Raw genomic sequence first — 16,496 nt, forward strand, 5'->3', positions numbered from 1 at the left:
CACTGATTAGACCGTATTACCACCCTACCACTGATTAGACCGTATTACCACCCTACCACTGATTAGACCGTATTACCTCCCTACCGCTGATTAGACCGTATTACCACCCTACCACTGATTAGACCGTATTACCACCCTACCACTGATTAGACCGTATTACCACTGATTAGACCGTATTACCACCCTACCGCTGATTAGACCGTATTACCACCCTACCACTGATTAGACCGTATTACCACCCTACCACTGATTAGACCGTATTACCTCCCTACCACTGATTAGACCGTATTACCACCCTACCACTGATTAGACCGTATTACCACCCTACCGCTGATTAGACCGTATTACCACCCTACCACTGATTAGACCGTATTACCACCCTACCACTGATTAGACCGTATTACCACCCTACCACTGATTAGACCGTATTACCACCCTACCGCTGATTAGACCGTATTACCACCCTACCACTGATTAGACCGTATTACCTCCCTACCGCTGATTAGACCGTATTACCTCCCTACCACTGATTAGACCGTATTACCACCCTACCACTGATTAGACCGTATTACCTCCCTACCACTGATTAGACCGTATTACCTCCCTACCGCTGATTAGACCGTATTACCTCCCTACCGCTGATTAGACCGTATTACCTCCCTACCACTGATTAGACCGTATTACCTCCCTACCGCTGATTAGACCGTATTACCACCCTACCACTGATTAGACCGTATTACCACCCTACCGCTGATTAGACCGTATTACCTCCCTACCACTGATTAGACCGTATTACCTCCCTACCACTGATTAGACCGTATTACCTCCCTACCACTGATTAGACCGTATTACCTCCCTACCACTGATTAGACCGTATTACCTCCCTACCGCTGATTAGACCGTATTACCGCTGATTAGACCGTATTACTACCCTACCGCTGATTAGACCGTATTACCACCCTACCACTGATTAGACCGTATTACCGCTGATTAGACCGTATTACCTCCCTACCGCTGATTAGACCGTATTACCACCCTACCACTGATTAGACCGTATTACCACCCTACCACTGATTAGACCGTATTACCTCCCTACCACTGATTAGACCGTATTACCTCCCTACCACTGATTAGACCGTATTACCTCCCTACCGCTGATTAGACCGTATTACCTCCCTACCGCTGATTAGACCGTATTACCACCCTACCACTGATTAGACCGTATTACCACCCTACCACTGATTAGACCGTATTACCACCCTACCACTGATTAGACCGTATTACCTCCCTACCGCTGATTAGACCGTATTACCACCCTACCACTGATTAGACCGTATTACCGCTGATTAGACCGTATTACCTCCCTACCACTGATTAGACCGTATTACCTCCCTACCGCTGATTAGACCGTATTACCTCCCTACCACTGATTAGACCGTATTACCTCCCTACCACTGATTAGACCGTATTACCACCCTACCACTGATTAGACCGTATTACCTCCCTACCGCTGATTAGACCGTATTACCGCTGATTAGACCGTATTACCACCCTACCACTGATTAGACCGTATTACCTCCCTACCACTGATTAGACCGTATTACCTCCCTACCACTGATTAGACCGTATTACCACCCTACCACTGATTAGACCGTATTACCACCCTACCACTGATTAGACCGTATTACCTCCCTACCACTGATTAGACCGTATTACCACCCTACCACTGATTAGACCGTATTACCTCCCTACCACTGATTAGACCGTATTACCTCCCTACCGCTGATTAGACCGTATTACCACCCTACCACTGATTAGACCGTATTACCACCCTACCACTGATTAGACCGTATTACCACCCTACCACTGATTAGACCGTATTACCACCCTACCACTGATTAGACCGTATTACCACCCTACCGCTGATTAGACCGTATTACCACTGATTAGACCGTATTACCGCTGATTAGACCATATTACCACCCTACCGCTGATTAGACCGTATTACCACCCTACCGCTGATTAGACCGTATTACCACCCTACCACTGATTAGACCGTATTACCACCCTACCACTGATTAGACCGTATTACCACCCTACCACTGATTAGACCGTATTACCTCCCTACCACTGATTAGACCGTATTACCACCCTACCGCTGATTAGACCGTATTACCACCCTACCGCTGATTAGACCGTATTACCTCCCTACCACTGATTAGACCGTATTACCACCCTACCACTGATTAGACCGTATTACCACCCTACCGCTGATTAGACCGTATTACCACCCTACCACTGATTAGACCGTATTACCACCCTACCACTGATTAGACCGTATTACCACCCTACCACTGATTAGACCGTATTACCACCCTACCACTGATTAGACCGTATTACCACCCTACCGCTGATTAGACCGTATTACCACCCTACCGCTGTTTAGACCGTATTACCACCCTACCGCTGTTTAGACCGTATTACCACCCTACCGCTGATTAGACCGTATTACCACCCTACCGCTGATTAGACCGTATTACCACTGATTAGACCGTATTACCTCCCTACCGCTGATTAGACCGTATTACCACCCTACCGCTGATTAGACCGTATTACCACCCTACCACTGATTAGACCGTATTACCTCCCTACCACTGATTAGACCGTATTACCACTGATTAGACCGTATTACCACCCTACCGCTGATTAGACCGTATTACCTCCCTACCACTGATTAGACCGTATTACCTCCCTACCACTGATTAGACCGTATTACCACCCTACCGCTGATTAGACCGTATTACCACCCTACCACTGATTAGACCGTATTACCACCCTACCGCTGATTAGACCGTATTACCACCCTACCGCTGATTAGACCGTATTACCTCCCTACCGCTGATTAGACCGTATTACCACCCTACCGCTGATTAGACCGTATTACCTCCCTACCGCTGATTAGACCGTATTACCACCCTACCACTGATTAGACCGTATTACCGCTGATTAGACCGTATTACCACCCTACCGCTGATTAGACCGTATTACCACCCTACCACTGATTAGACCGTATTACCGCTGATTAGACCGTATTACCACCCTACCGCTGATTAGACCGTATTACCACCCTACCACTGATTAGACCGTATTACCTCCCTACCACTGATTAGACCGTATTACCACCTACCCTACCGCTACCACTGATTAGACCGTATTACCACCCTACCACTGATTAGACCGTATTACCACCCTACCACTGATTAGACCGTATTACCACCCTACCACTGATTAGACCGTATTACCTCCCTACCACTGATTAGACCGTATTACCACCCTACCGCTGTTTAGACCGTATTACCACCCTACCACTGATTAGACCGTATTACCACCCTACCGCTGATTAGACCGTATTACCACCCTACCGCTGATTAGACCGTATTACCTCCCTACCACTGATTAGACCGTATTACCACCCTACCGCTGATTAGACCGTATTACCTCCCTACCGCTGATTAGACCGTATTACCTCCCTACCGCTGATTAGACCGTATTACCACTGATTAGACCGTATTACCTCCCTACCGCTGATTAGACCGTATTACCACTGATTAGACCGTATTACCTCCCTACCGCTGATTAGACCGTATTACCACCCTACCACTGATTAGACCGTATTACCTCCCTACCGCTGATTAGACCGTATTACCTCCCTACCGCTGATTAGACCGTATTACCTCCCTACCACTGATTAGACCGTATTACCACTGATTAGACCGTATTACCTCCCTACCGCTGATTAGACCGTATTACCTCCATACCACTGATTAGACCGTATTACCACCCTACCACTGATTAGACCGTATTACCTCCCTACCACTGATTAGACCGTATTACCTCCCTACCACTGATTAGACCATATTACCACCCTACCGCTGATTAGACCGTATTACCTCCCTACCACTGATTAGACCGTATTACCACCCTACCACTGATTAGACCGTATTACCACCCTACCACTGATTAGACCGTATTACCACCCTACCACTGATTAGACCGTATTACCACCCTACCACTGATTAGACCGTATTACCACTGATTAGACCGTATTACCACCCTACCGCTGATTAGACCGTATTACCACCCTACCACTGATTAGACCGTATTACCACCCTACCACTGATTAGACCGTATTACCTCCCTACCACTGATTAGACCGTATTACCACCCTACCACTGATTAGACCGTATTACCACCCTACCGCTGATTAGACCGTATTACCACCCTACCACTGATTAGACCGTATTACCACCCTACCACTGATTAGACCGTATTACCACCCTACCGCTGATTAGACCGTATTACCACCCTACCACTGATTAGACCGTATTACCTCCCTACCGCTGATTAGACCGTATTACCTCCCTACCACTGATTAGACCGTATTACCTCCCTACCACTGATTAGACCGTATTACCTCCCTACCACTGATTAGACCGTATTACCTCCCTACCACTGATTAGACCGTATTACCACCCTACCACTGATTAGACCGTATTACCTCCCTACCACTGATTAGACCGTATTACCTCCCTACCACTGATTAGACCGTATTACCACCCTACCACTGATTAGACCGTATTACCACCCTACCGCTGATTAGACCGTATTACCTCCCTACCACTGATTAGACCGTATTACCACCCTACCACTGATTAGACCGTATTACCTCCCTACCACTGATTAGACCGTATTACCTCCCTACCACTGATTAGACCGTATTACCTCCCTACCACTGATTAGACCGTATTACCGCTGATTAGACCGTATTACTACCCTACCGCTGATTAGACCGTATTACCACCCTACCACTGATTAGACCGTATTACCGCTGATTAGACCGTATTACCTCCCTACCGCTGATTAGACCGTATTACCACCCTACCACTGATTAGACCGTATTACCACCCTACCACTGATTAGACCGTATTACCTCCCTACCACTGATTAGACCGTATTACCTCCCTACCACTGATTAGACCGTATTACCTCCCTACCGCTGATTAGACCGTATTACCTCCCTACCGCTGATTAGACCGTATTACCTCCCTACCGCTGATTAGACCGTATTACCTCCCTACCACTGATTAGACCGTATTACCACCCTACCACTGATTAGACCGTATTACCTCCCTACCACTGATTAGACCGTATTACCTCCCTACCGCTGATTAGACCGTATTACCGCTGATTAGACCGTATTACCTCCCTACCACTGATTAGACCGTATTACCTCCCTACCACTGATTAGACCGTATTACCTCCCTACCACTGATTAGACCGTATTACCTCCCTACCACTGATTAGACCGTATTACCACCCTACCACTGATTAGACCGTATTACCTCCCTACCGCTGATTAGACCGTATTACCGCTGATTAGACCGTATTACCACCCTACCACTGATTAGACCGTATTACCTCCCTACCACTGATTAGACCGTATTACCTCCCTACCACTGATTAGACCGTATTACCACCCTACCACTGATTAGACCGTATTACCTCCCTACCACTGATTAGACCGTATTACCTCCCTACCACTGATTAGACCGTATTACCACCCTACCACTGATTAGACCGTATTACCTCCCTACCACTGATTAGACCGTATTACCTCCCTACCGCTGATTAGACCGTATTACCACCCTACCACTGATTAGACCGTATTACCACCCTACCACTGATTAGACCGTATTACCACCCTACCACTGATTAGACCGTATTACCTCCCTACCACTGATTAGACCGTATTACCACCCTACCACTGATTAGACCGTATTACCACTGATTAGACCGTATTACCGCTGATTAGACTGTATTACCACCCTACCGCTGATTAGACCGTATTACCACCCTACCGCTGATTAGACCGTATTACCACCCTACCACTGATTAGACCGTATTACCACCCTACCACTGATTAGACCGTATTACCACCCTACCACTGATTAGACCGTATTACCTCCCTACCACTGATTAGACCGTATTACCACCCTACCGCTGATTAGACCGTATTACCACCCTACCGCTGATTAGACCGTATTACCTCCCTACCACTGATTAGACCGTATTACCACCCTACCGCTGATTAGACCGTATTACCACCCTACCGCTGATTAGACCGTATTACCACCCTACCGCTGATTAGACCGTATTACCTCCCTACCACTGATTAGACCGTATTACCTCCCTACCACTGATTAGACCGTATTACCTCCCTACCACTGATTAGACCGTATTACCACCCTACCACTGATTAGACCGTATTACCTCCCTACCACTGATTAGACCGTATTACCTCCCTACCACTGATTAGACCGTATTACCACCCTACCACTGATTAGACCGTATTACCACCCTACCACTGATTAGACCGTATTACCACCCTACCGCTGATTAGACCGTATTACCTCCCTACCGCTGATTAGACCGTATTACCACCCTACCACTGATTAGACCGTATTACCTCCCTACCACTGATTAGACCGTATTACCACCCTACCACTGATTAGACCGTATTACCACCCTACCACTGATTAGACCGTATTACCTCCCTACCGCTGATTAGACCGTATTACCACTGATTAGACCGTATTACCTCCCTACCGCTGATTAGACCGTATTACCACCCTACCACTGATTAGACCGTATTACCACCCTACCACTGATTAGACCGTATTACCTCCCTACCGCTGATTAGACCGTATTACCGCTGATTAGACCGTATTACCACCCTACCACTGATTAGACCGTATTACCTCCCTACCACTGATTAGACCGTATTACCTCCCTACCACTGATTAGACCGTATTACCACCCTACCGCTGATTAGACCGTATTACCACCCTACCGCTGATTAGACCGTATTACCTCCCTACCACTGATTAGACCGTATTACCTCCCTACCACTGATTAGACCGTATTACCACCCTACCACTGATTAGACCGTATTACCACCCTACCACTGATTAGACCGTATTACCACCCTACCACTGATTAGACCGTATTACCACCCTACCACTGATTAGACCGTATTACCACCCTACCACTGATTAGACCGTATTACCACCCTACCACTGATTAGACCGTATTACCACCCTACCACTGATTAGACCGTATTACCACCCTACCACTGATTAGACCGTATTACCACCCTACCACTGATTAGACCGTATTACCACCCTACCGCTGATTAGACCGTATTACCTCCCTACCACTGATTAGACCGTATTACCACCCTACCGCTGATTAGACCGTATTACCACCCTACCGCTGATTAGACCGTATTACCACCCTACCACTGATTAGACCGTATTACCACCCTACCACTGATTAGACCGTATTACCACCCTACCGATGATTAGACCGTATTACCTCCCTACCGCTGATTAGACCATATTACCTCCCTACCGCTGATTAGAGCGTATTACCTCCCTACCACTGATTAGACCGTATTACCACCCTACCACTGATTAGACCGTATCACCTCCCTACCACTGATTAGACCGTATTACCACCCTACCGCTGATTAGACCGTATTACCACTGATTAGACCGTATTACCACCCTACCACTGATCAGACCGTATTACCACCCTACCGCTGATTAGGTCGTATTACCACCCTACCACTGATTAGACCGTATTACCACCCTACCGCTGATTAGACCGTATTACCTCCCTACCACTGATTAGACCGTATTACCACCCTACCACTGATTAGACCGTATTACCTCCCTACCACTGATTAGACCGTATTACCACCCTACCACTGATTAGACCGTATTACCGATGATTAGACCGTATTACCTCCCTACCGCTGATTAGACCGTATTACCACCCTACCACTGATTAGACCGTATTACCTCCCTACCACTGATTAGACCGTATTACCTCCCTACCGCTGATTAGACCGTATTACCACTGATTAGACCGTATTACCTCCCTACCGCTGATTAGACCGTATTACCGATGATTAGACCGTATTACCTCCCTTCCGCTGATTAGACCGTATTACCACCCTACCACTGATTAGACCGTATTACCACCCTACCACTGATTAGACCGTATTACCACCCTACCACTGATTAGACCGTATTACCACCCTACCACTGATTAGACCGTATTACCACCCTACCACTGATTAGACCGTATTACCACCCTACCGCTGATTAGACCGTATTACCACCCTACCACTGATTAGACCGTATTACCACCCTACCACTGATTAGACCGTATTACCTCCCTACCGCTGATTAGACCGTATTACCTCCCTACCACTGATTAGACCGTATTACCTCCCTACCACTGATTAGACCGTATTACCACCCTACCACTGATTAGACCGTATTACCACCCTACCACTGATTAGACCGTATTACCTCCCTACCGCTGTTTAGACCGTATTACCACCCTACCGCTGTTTAGACCGTATTACCACCATACCACTGATTAGACCGTATTACCACCCTACCGCTGTTTAGACCGTATTACCACCATACCGCTGATTAGACCGTATTACCTCCCTACCGCTGATTAGACCGTATTACCGCTGATTAGACCGTATTACCACCCTACCACTGATTAGACCGTATTACCACCCTACCACTGATTAGACCGTATTACCTCCCTACCACTGATTAGACCGTATTACCACCCTACCACTGATTAGACCGTATTACCACCCTACCGCTGATTAGACCGTATTACCGCTGATTAGACCGTATTACCACCCTACCACTGATTAGACCGTATTACCACCCTACCGCTGATTAGACCGTATTACCACCCTACCACTGTTTAGACCGTATTACCACCCTACCGCTGTTTAGACCGTATTACCACCCTACCGCTGTTTAGACCGTATTACCACCCTACCGCTGTTTAGACCGTATTACCACCCTACCGCTGTTTAGACCGTATTACCACCCTACCGCTGATTAGACCGTATTACCACCCTACCGCTGATTAGACCGTATTACCACCCTACCACTGTTTAGACCGTATTACCACCCTACCACTGTTTAGACCGTATTACCACCCTACCACTGTTTAGACCGTATTACCACCCTACCGCTGTTTAGACCGTATTACCACCCTACCGCTGTTTAGACCGTATTATCACCCTACCGCTGTTTAGACCGTATTACCACCCTACCACTGTTTAGACCGTATTACCACCCTACCACTGTTTAGACCGTATTACCACCCTACCGCTGTTTAGACCGTATTACCACCCTACCACTGATTAGACCGTATTACCACCCTACCGCTGTTTAGACCGTATTACCACCCTACCACTGATTAGACCGTATTACCACCCTACCGCTGATTAGACCGTATTACCACCCTACCACTGATTAGACCGTATTACCACCCTACCACTGATTAGACCGTATTACCACCCTACCACTGATTAGACCGTATTACCTCCCTACCACTGATTAGACCGTATTACCTCCCTACCACTGATTAGACCGTATTACCACCCTACCACTGATTAGACCGTATTACCTCCCTACCACTGATTAGACCGTATTACCTCCCTACCACTGATTAGACCGTATTACCACCCTACCGCTGATTAGACCGTATTACCACCCTACCGCTGATTAGACCGTATTACCACCCTACCACTGATTAGACCGTATTACCACTGATTAGACCGTATTACCACCCTACCGCTGATTAGACCGTATTACCACCCTACCGCTGATTAGACCGTATTACCTCCCTACCACTGATTAGACCGTATTACCACCCTACCGCTGATTAGACCGTATTACCACTGATTAGACCGTATTACCACTGATTAGACCGTATTACCACTGATTAGACCGTATTACCTCCCTACCACTGATTAGACCGTATTACCACCCCTACCACTGATTAGACCGTATTACCACCCTACCACTGATTAGACCGTATTACCTCCCTACCACTGATTAGACCGTATTACCACCCTACCACTGATTAGACCGTATTACCACCCTACCACTGATTAGACCGTATTACCACTGATTAGACCGTATTACCTCCCTACCACTGATTAGACCGTATTACCACCCTACCACTGATTAGACCGTATTACCACCCTACCGCTGTTTAGACCGTATTACCACCCTACCGCTGATTAGACCGTATTACCACTGATTAGACCGTATTACCACCCTACCACTGATTAGACCGTATTACCACCCTACCACTGATTAGACCGTATTACCACCCTACCGCTGATTAGACCGTATTACCACTGATTAGACCGTATTACCACCCTACCACTGATTAGACCGTATTACCACCCTACCGCTGATTAGACCGTATTACCACTGATTAGACCGTATTACCACCCTACCGCTGATTAGACCGTATTACCGCTGATTAGACCGTATTACCACCCTACCACTGATTAGACCGTATTACCACCCTACCGCTGATTAGACCGTATCACCTCCCTACTGCTGATTAGACCGTATTACCGCTGATTAGACCGTATTACCACCCTACCACTGATTAGACCGTATTACCTCCCTACCACTGATTAGACCGTATTACCACCCTACCACTGATTAGACCGTATTACCACCCTACCGCTGATTAGACCGTATTACCGCTGATTAGACCGTATTACCACCCTACCACTGATTAGACCGTATTACCACTGATTAGACCGTATTACCTCCCTACCACTGATTAGACCGTATTACCTCCCTACCGCTGATTAGACCGTATTACCTCCCTACCACTGATTAGACCGTATTACCACCCTACCACTGATTAGACCGTATTACCTCCCTACCACTGATTAGACCGTATTACCTCCCTACCACTGATTAGACCGTATTACCACCCTACCACTGATTAGACCGTATTACCACTGATTAGACCGTATTACCTCCCTACCACTGATTAGACCGTATTACCACCCTACCACTGATTAGACCGTATTACCACTGATTAGACCGTATTACCACCCTACCGCTGATTAGACCGTATTACCACCCTACCACTGATTAGACCGTATTACCACCCTACCACTGATTAGACCGTATTACCACCCTACCGCTGATTAGACCGTATTACCACTGATTAGACCGTATTACCTCCCTACCGCTGATTAGACCGTATTACCACCCTACCACTGATTAGACCGTATTACCACCCTACCACTGATTAGACCGTATTACCTCCCTACCACTGATTAGACCGTATTACCACCCTACCACTGATTAGACCGTATTACCACCCTACCACTGATTAGACCGTATTACCACCCTACCACTGATTAGACCGTATTACCACCCTACCGCTGATTAGACCGTATTACCTCCCTACTGCTGATTAGACCGTATTACCGCTGATTAGACCGTATTACCACTCTACCACTGATTAGACCGTATTACCTCCCTACCACTGATTAGACCGTATTACCTCCCTACCACTGATTAGACCGTATTACCACCCTACCACTGATTAGACCGTATTACCACCCTACCACTGATTAGACCGTATTACCACCCTACCGCTGATTAGACCGTATTACCGCGAACCGTCGCCCCAGTCTGAGGTCCTGAGCGCTTTGGAGCTGGTTTTCATCAAGGATCTCTCTGTACATTGCTCTGTTCATCTTTCCCTTGATCCTGACTAGTCTCCCAGTCCCCGCCTCTGAAAAACACACCCACAGCGTGATGCTCCCACCACCATGCTTCACCGAAGGGAAGGTACCAGGTTTCCTCCAGACGTGACGCGTGACATTCAGGGCAAAGAGTTCAATCTTGGTTTCATCAGACCAGAGAATCTTGTATCTCATGGTCTGAGAGTCCCTTTTAGGTGCCTTTTGGCAAACTCCAAGTGGACTGTCATGTGCCTTTTACTGAAGAGCGGCTTCCATCTGGCCACTCTATCATAAATGCCTGGTTGGTGGAGTGCTGCAGAGATGGTTGTCCTTGTCTTTTTTATTTTGAATACTTAGCAAAACTGTCTAAAAACCAGTTTTTGCTTTGTCATTATGGGGTATTGTGTGTAGATTGATGGGGGACGTAAAAAATATATATACATTTTATAATAGGGCTGTAACATAACTAAATGCGGAAAAGTCAAGGGGTCTGAATACTTTCCATTACATTTACATTTACATTTAAGTCATTTAGCAGACGCTCTTATCCAGAGCGACTTACAAATTGGTGCATTCACCTTATGACATCCAGTGGAACAGCCACTTTACAATAGTGCATCTAAATCTTTTAGGGGGGGGTGAGAAGGATTACTTAAGGATTACTTATCCGAATGCACTATATGAACCCTGATCTGTGACAAACTCTCAAATCTACATTATGAACTTTAAACTAAAGTAACTACCTATGGAATCCTCTGTAGCTCATACAGACTGAGGTGTTACATTAAATGTGGTCCCTACCTGTGGAGTCCTCTGTAACTCATACAGACTAAGGTGTTACAATAAATGTGGTCCCTACCTGTGGAGTCCTCTGTAGCTCATACAGACTGAGGTGTTACATTAAATGTGGTCCCTACCTGTGGAGTCCTCTGTAACTCATACAGACTGAGTTCCCAGGTCTTACTGAGGGGTTGCACCCCGTTCGTCTGCACTGTCTGCGTCATAGTCCCAATCTGGAATAAAAAAAAACATTATCATAATTAAAATGGATCAAAAACACATCCGTCTCTCTCTCTCTCCCCGTCCCTCTTACAGATGCTTACTTTTGGTCAGCACTGTTTAACAAAATGTTTTGATTTCATGTGCAGAAAAGAGAAACAGAGAAGCCTGATAAGATAGGTAAATTAGATCATCCGGGACTGGAAAACAAAAATAACTTAAACATTGCAGTGATGTCAAATGACTGTTTTGTTGCAGATGCAAAGTTTGGTAACAGAATGACGGAACCAACAGCACAAAACTCTCATTATTTATGTTACCAAACATTGAATCTGCACTGTTCTTCAAATGTGAAATGTGATTTTGTTACATTTTCTGTGGAAATTGTTAAAAAGAGGTCAATGTACATTGAGTGCTTAGGCTTTGGCTTAGACTTGTCTTAAATGTGCCATCATTGGTTTCAGTTTGACATAACCTTTTAAAGATAAAAATCAGAGTCTCGGCATCACTCTGTTACCATGGAATTTCCCTTCGACAGCATCTGGTTTGACAGTTAGCTAGGATTCATATCTATATATAAATATATATATTTATTTATTTTGCCTCCAAAAGCACATTACATTAGCTAGCAACCCGGAGTACAATCATACCAATTAATACTTTAATCTATTTTGGGAGGCAACGGTCTTAAAAATGAATGTATTTTATATATCCAGTTGTATGTCCCTGACAGTGGAACAATGCATTATTAGCTTGCTAGCACACCATTAGCAGAGCTAGCAGTGCTAGCACAGCATTAGCACAGCATTAGCAGAGCATTAGCACAGCATTAGCAGAGCTAGCAGTGCTAGCACAGCATTAGCACAGCATTAGCAGAGCATTAGCAGAGCATTAGCACAGCATTAGCAGAGCATTTGTCTTTGTGTTGAATTATAGCTGCTAACGTTACAGATGTGCGCATACAGAATCGCCTGGATAAAAAGCTACTATATAGCCCTGAACGTTTGATTTTTGTTTTACTTCGAATCATATCTATGCATAATGCCTATGCGCAACACGATATGTTGTTTTATGTATATTATTCTGCACTAGAAACCCCCCGCCCCCAACAGAAAGACAGGTTATCCGGCTAACTAAAGGTTAGCTACAGTAGCTACAACGGAGCCTCACCACCAATCAACGAGGCACTAATATACGATCTATTCTTCAGATGTACCATTAGCTAATTCACCCGTTTTATCGTTACTGTAGTCGTCTCGCTATGAAAGCTGAAAAAAACTATCAAATATCACCGAAACGTGTTTTGTTTATGTACTTACATGCTGTGTTGTGGATACAGACTATGCAGCCAGCGCGTTCCCGTTCTGGCGATTTCAATATGGCGGATGTTTTTGCCGTCGCAGTGGGTTTCGGGAAATGTAGGCAAACTGGCCGACAAAAATAATCATAAAATTTGCCTTCTCCAGCAGGCGACGTTTTTTTCTTGTTTCCGCTCATCAAGCGATTCGTTTTTGTATGGAGGTCAACGAGAGAGCACCGAGTTTTATTGACAAAATAATGTATGGGCTTATTTGATCAAATATACGTTTCGTTATGCTTAGGTTGTTACAAGTGTACCGATATATGTAGGACACGTGACATCCTGGCAACTTTGAGAACAAATACTTTATATCGGAGTTTTGCCTGTTGTTCACAGCATATCCGATGTATCCTTTGCTGGAATTGTCCCAGTTGAAGCTCCAGATTGCCTTCTATTTTTTAATATATTTATTTTCATTAGCTAGGTTTCCAAATAATTTGCGACAGATATTCATACGGATATTCAAACATCTGCATAACACAATATGCACATTTTTTCAATAGAGATGTTTCGATCAAACGGACTTTTTGCGATAAAAGGTGGTGGGTGATTATGTAGTGCACATAAATATACATTTTAAATTCCCATGTATCAAATTAAAAATACAAATTAAATGTCATTGTTAGCTCTACTGACGGTTTGGTAACAAAAACGGCACTCTAGCCAACAGCTCTGATACAGTGCGGAGAGGCTACCTATATGATGAGGTTATTATGGATAAGAGCGATGTTATTTGTATTTGTCAAAAGGCAGCCAAGTATCGATCATCAAGACAACTTTTGCACTACTCTAACCCTGGAAACCTCAACTTGCCTCTCTCGCACGGGACATTTCTGATCCCCAGCCCCATGGGCACCGCTACAATTAACACATACTTTCTCCAATGCTACACATTCCTTTGTCTCATGCCCTTCTGTACACTTCACACATCTAGGAACCTCTCTCCTACACACTGCTGCTACATGCCCATAAGCTTGACACCTGTAACAACGTAAATGTATTCAGCACAAAAGCTCATACAGGTGATGTTAGGCTATACAAGTTATCCTGTACGAGCTTTTGACTCAACATCTAAACTCAAAAGAACAGACAAGTCCACTGTTTCACCACTCGCGCCACCCTGTCTGCGTTGCACCAAACAACGAGCATCACAAACACCGGGAATCTTCCCCTTTAGTTGGCTAACTTTCATATGTACCTCTACCCCAATTATCAAAATTCACATCTCTTGCCCCAAATTCAAATCAAATCAAATCAAATTTTATTTGTCACATACACATGGTTAGCAGATGTTAATGCGAGTGTAGCGAAATGCTTGTGCTTCTAGTTCCGACAATGCAGTGATAACCAACAAGTAATCTAACTAACAATTCCAAAACTACTGTCTTATACACAGTGTAAGGGGATAAAGAATATGTACATAAGGATATATGAATGAGTGATGGTACAGAGCAGCATACAGTAGATGGTATCGAGTACAGTATATACATATGAGATGAGTATGTAGACAAAGTAAACAAAGTGGCATAGTTAAAGTGGCTAGTGATACATGTATTACATAAGGATGCAGTCAATGATATAGAGTACAGTATATACATATGCATATGAGATGAATAATGTAGGGTAAGTAACATTATATAAGGTAGCATTGTTTAAAGTGGCTAGTGATATATTTACATAATTTCCCATCAATTCCCATTATTAAAGTGGCTGGAGTTGGGTCAGTGTCAATGTCAGTGTGTTGGCAGCAGCCACTCAATGTTAGTGGTGGCTGTTTAACAGTCTGATGGCCTTGAGATAGAAGCTGTTTTTCAGTCTCTCGGTCCCAGCTTTGATGCACCTGTACTGACCTCGCCTTCTGGATGATAGCGGGGTGAACAGGCAGTGGCTCGGGTGGTTGATGTCCTTGATGATCTTTATGGCCTTCCTGTAACATCGGGTGTTGTAGGTGTCCTGGAGGGCAGGTAGTTTGCCCCGGTGATGCGTTGTGCAGACCTCACTACCTTCTGGAGAGCCTTATGGTTGAGGGCGGAGCAGTTGCCGTGCCAGCATGCTCTCGATTGTGCATCTGTAGAAGTTTGTGAGTGCTTACTCATCTTTATCCTGACCCTAGCTGCAAGCCTCGGGCTCCGATAACTTTACAGCACGTACCACCTCTGATACTTGACCCTCCTTCACTTCCATTTCTCCTCCTGTCTTCAAGCTCCCTCCTGCTTAAACTTTCTACCATTCTTCTTTAACAAACATCTCCCTTTCTTCTGCCATTTTAACAGACTCAAGATCACCCTCTTCCTCCCTCTCTCAGACCTCCTCTGCCTCTCTCTCTCAGACCTCCTCTGCCTCTCTCTCTCTCTCAGACCTCCTCTGCCTCTCTCTCTCTCTCTCTCAGACCTCCTCTGCCTCTCTCTCTCTCTCTCAGACCTCCTCTGCCCCTCTCTCTCTCTCTCTCTCAGACCTCCTCTGCCT

The 16,496-nt window shown here is 45.5% G+C and overlaps 1 protein-coding gene across 5 annotated transcripts in view; it reads right to left on the reverse strand.

Moving 5' to 3' along the window:
• LOC118381038 (E3 ubiquitin-protein ligase RING2) overlaps positions 1-16,496 on the reverse strand; it is a 130,709-nt gene that overhangs the window by 42,217 nt on the left and 71,996 nt on the right. For 2 of the 5 annotated variants that reach the window (XM_052462761.1, XM_052462757.1), the window contains exons 1-2: positions 13,990-14,083; positions 12,589-12,684 (exon numbers count right to left, since the gene is read on the reverse strand). In XM_052462761.1, the coding sequence (XP_052318721.1) occupies positions 12,589-12,675 (87 nt within the window). In that variant the 5' untranslated portion in view covers positions 12,676-12,684; positions 13,990-14,083. Of the gene's footprint in view, positions 1-12,588; positions 12,685-13,840; positions 13,860-13,989; positions 14,084-16,496 lie in introns of those variants that run through there. The other 3 variants (XM_052462758.1, XM_052462759.1, XM_052462760.1) reach the window with 2 other exon arrangements.

This window comes from Oncorhynchus keta, chromosome 15 (assembly GCF_023373465.1).
Source record: "Oncorhynchus keta strain PuntledgeMale-10-30-2019 chromosome 15, Oket_V2, whole genome shotgun sequence".
NCBI classification, from domain to species: domain Eukaryota; kingdom Metazoa; phylum Chordata; class Actinopteri; order Salmoniformes; family Salmonidae; genus Oncorhynchus; species Oncorhynchus keta.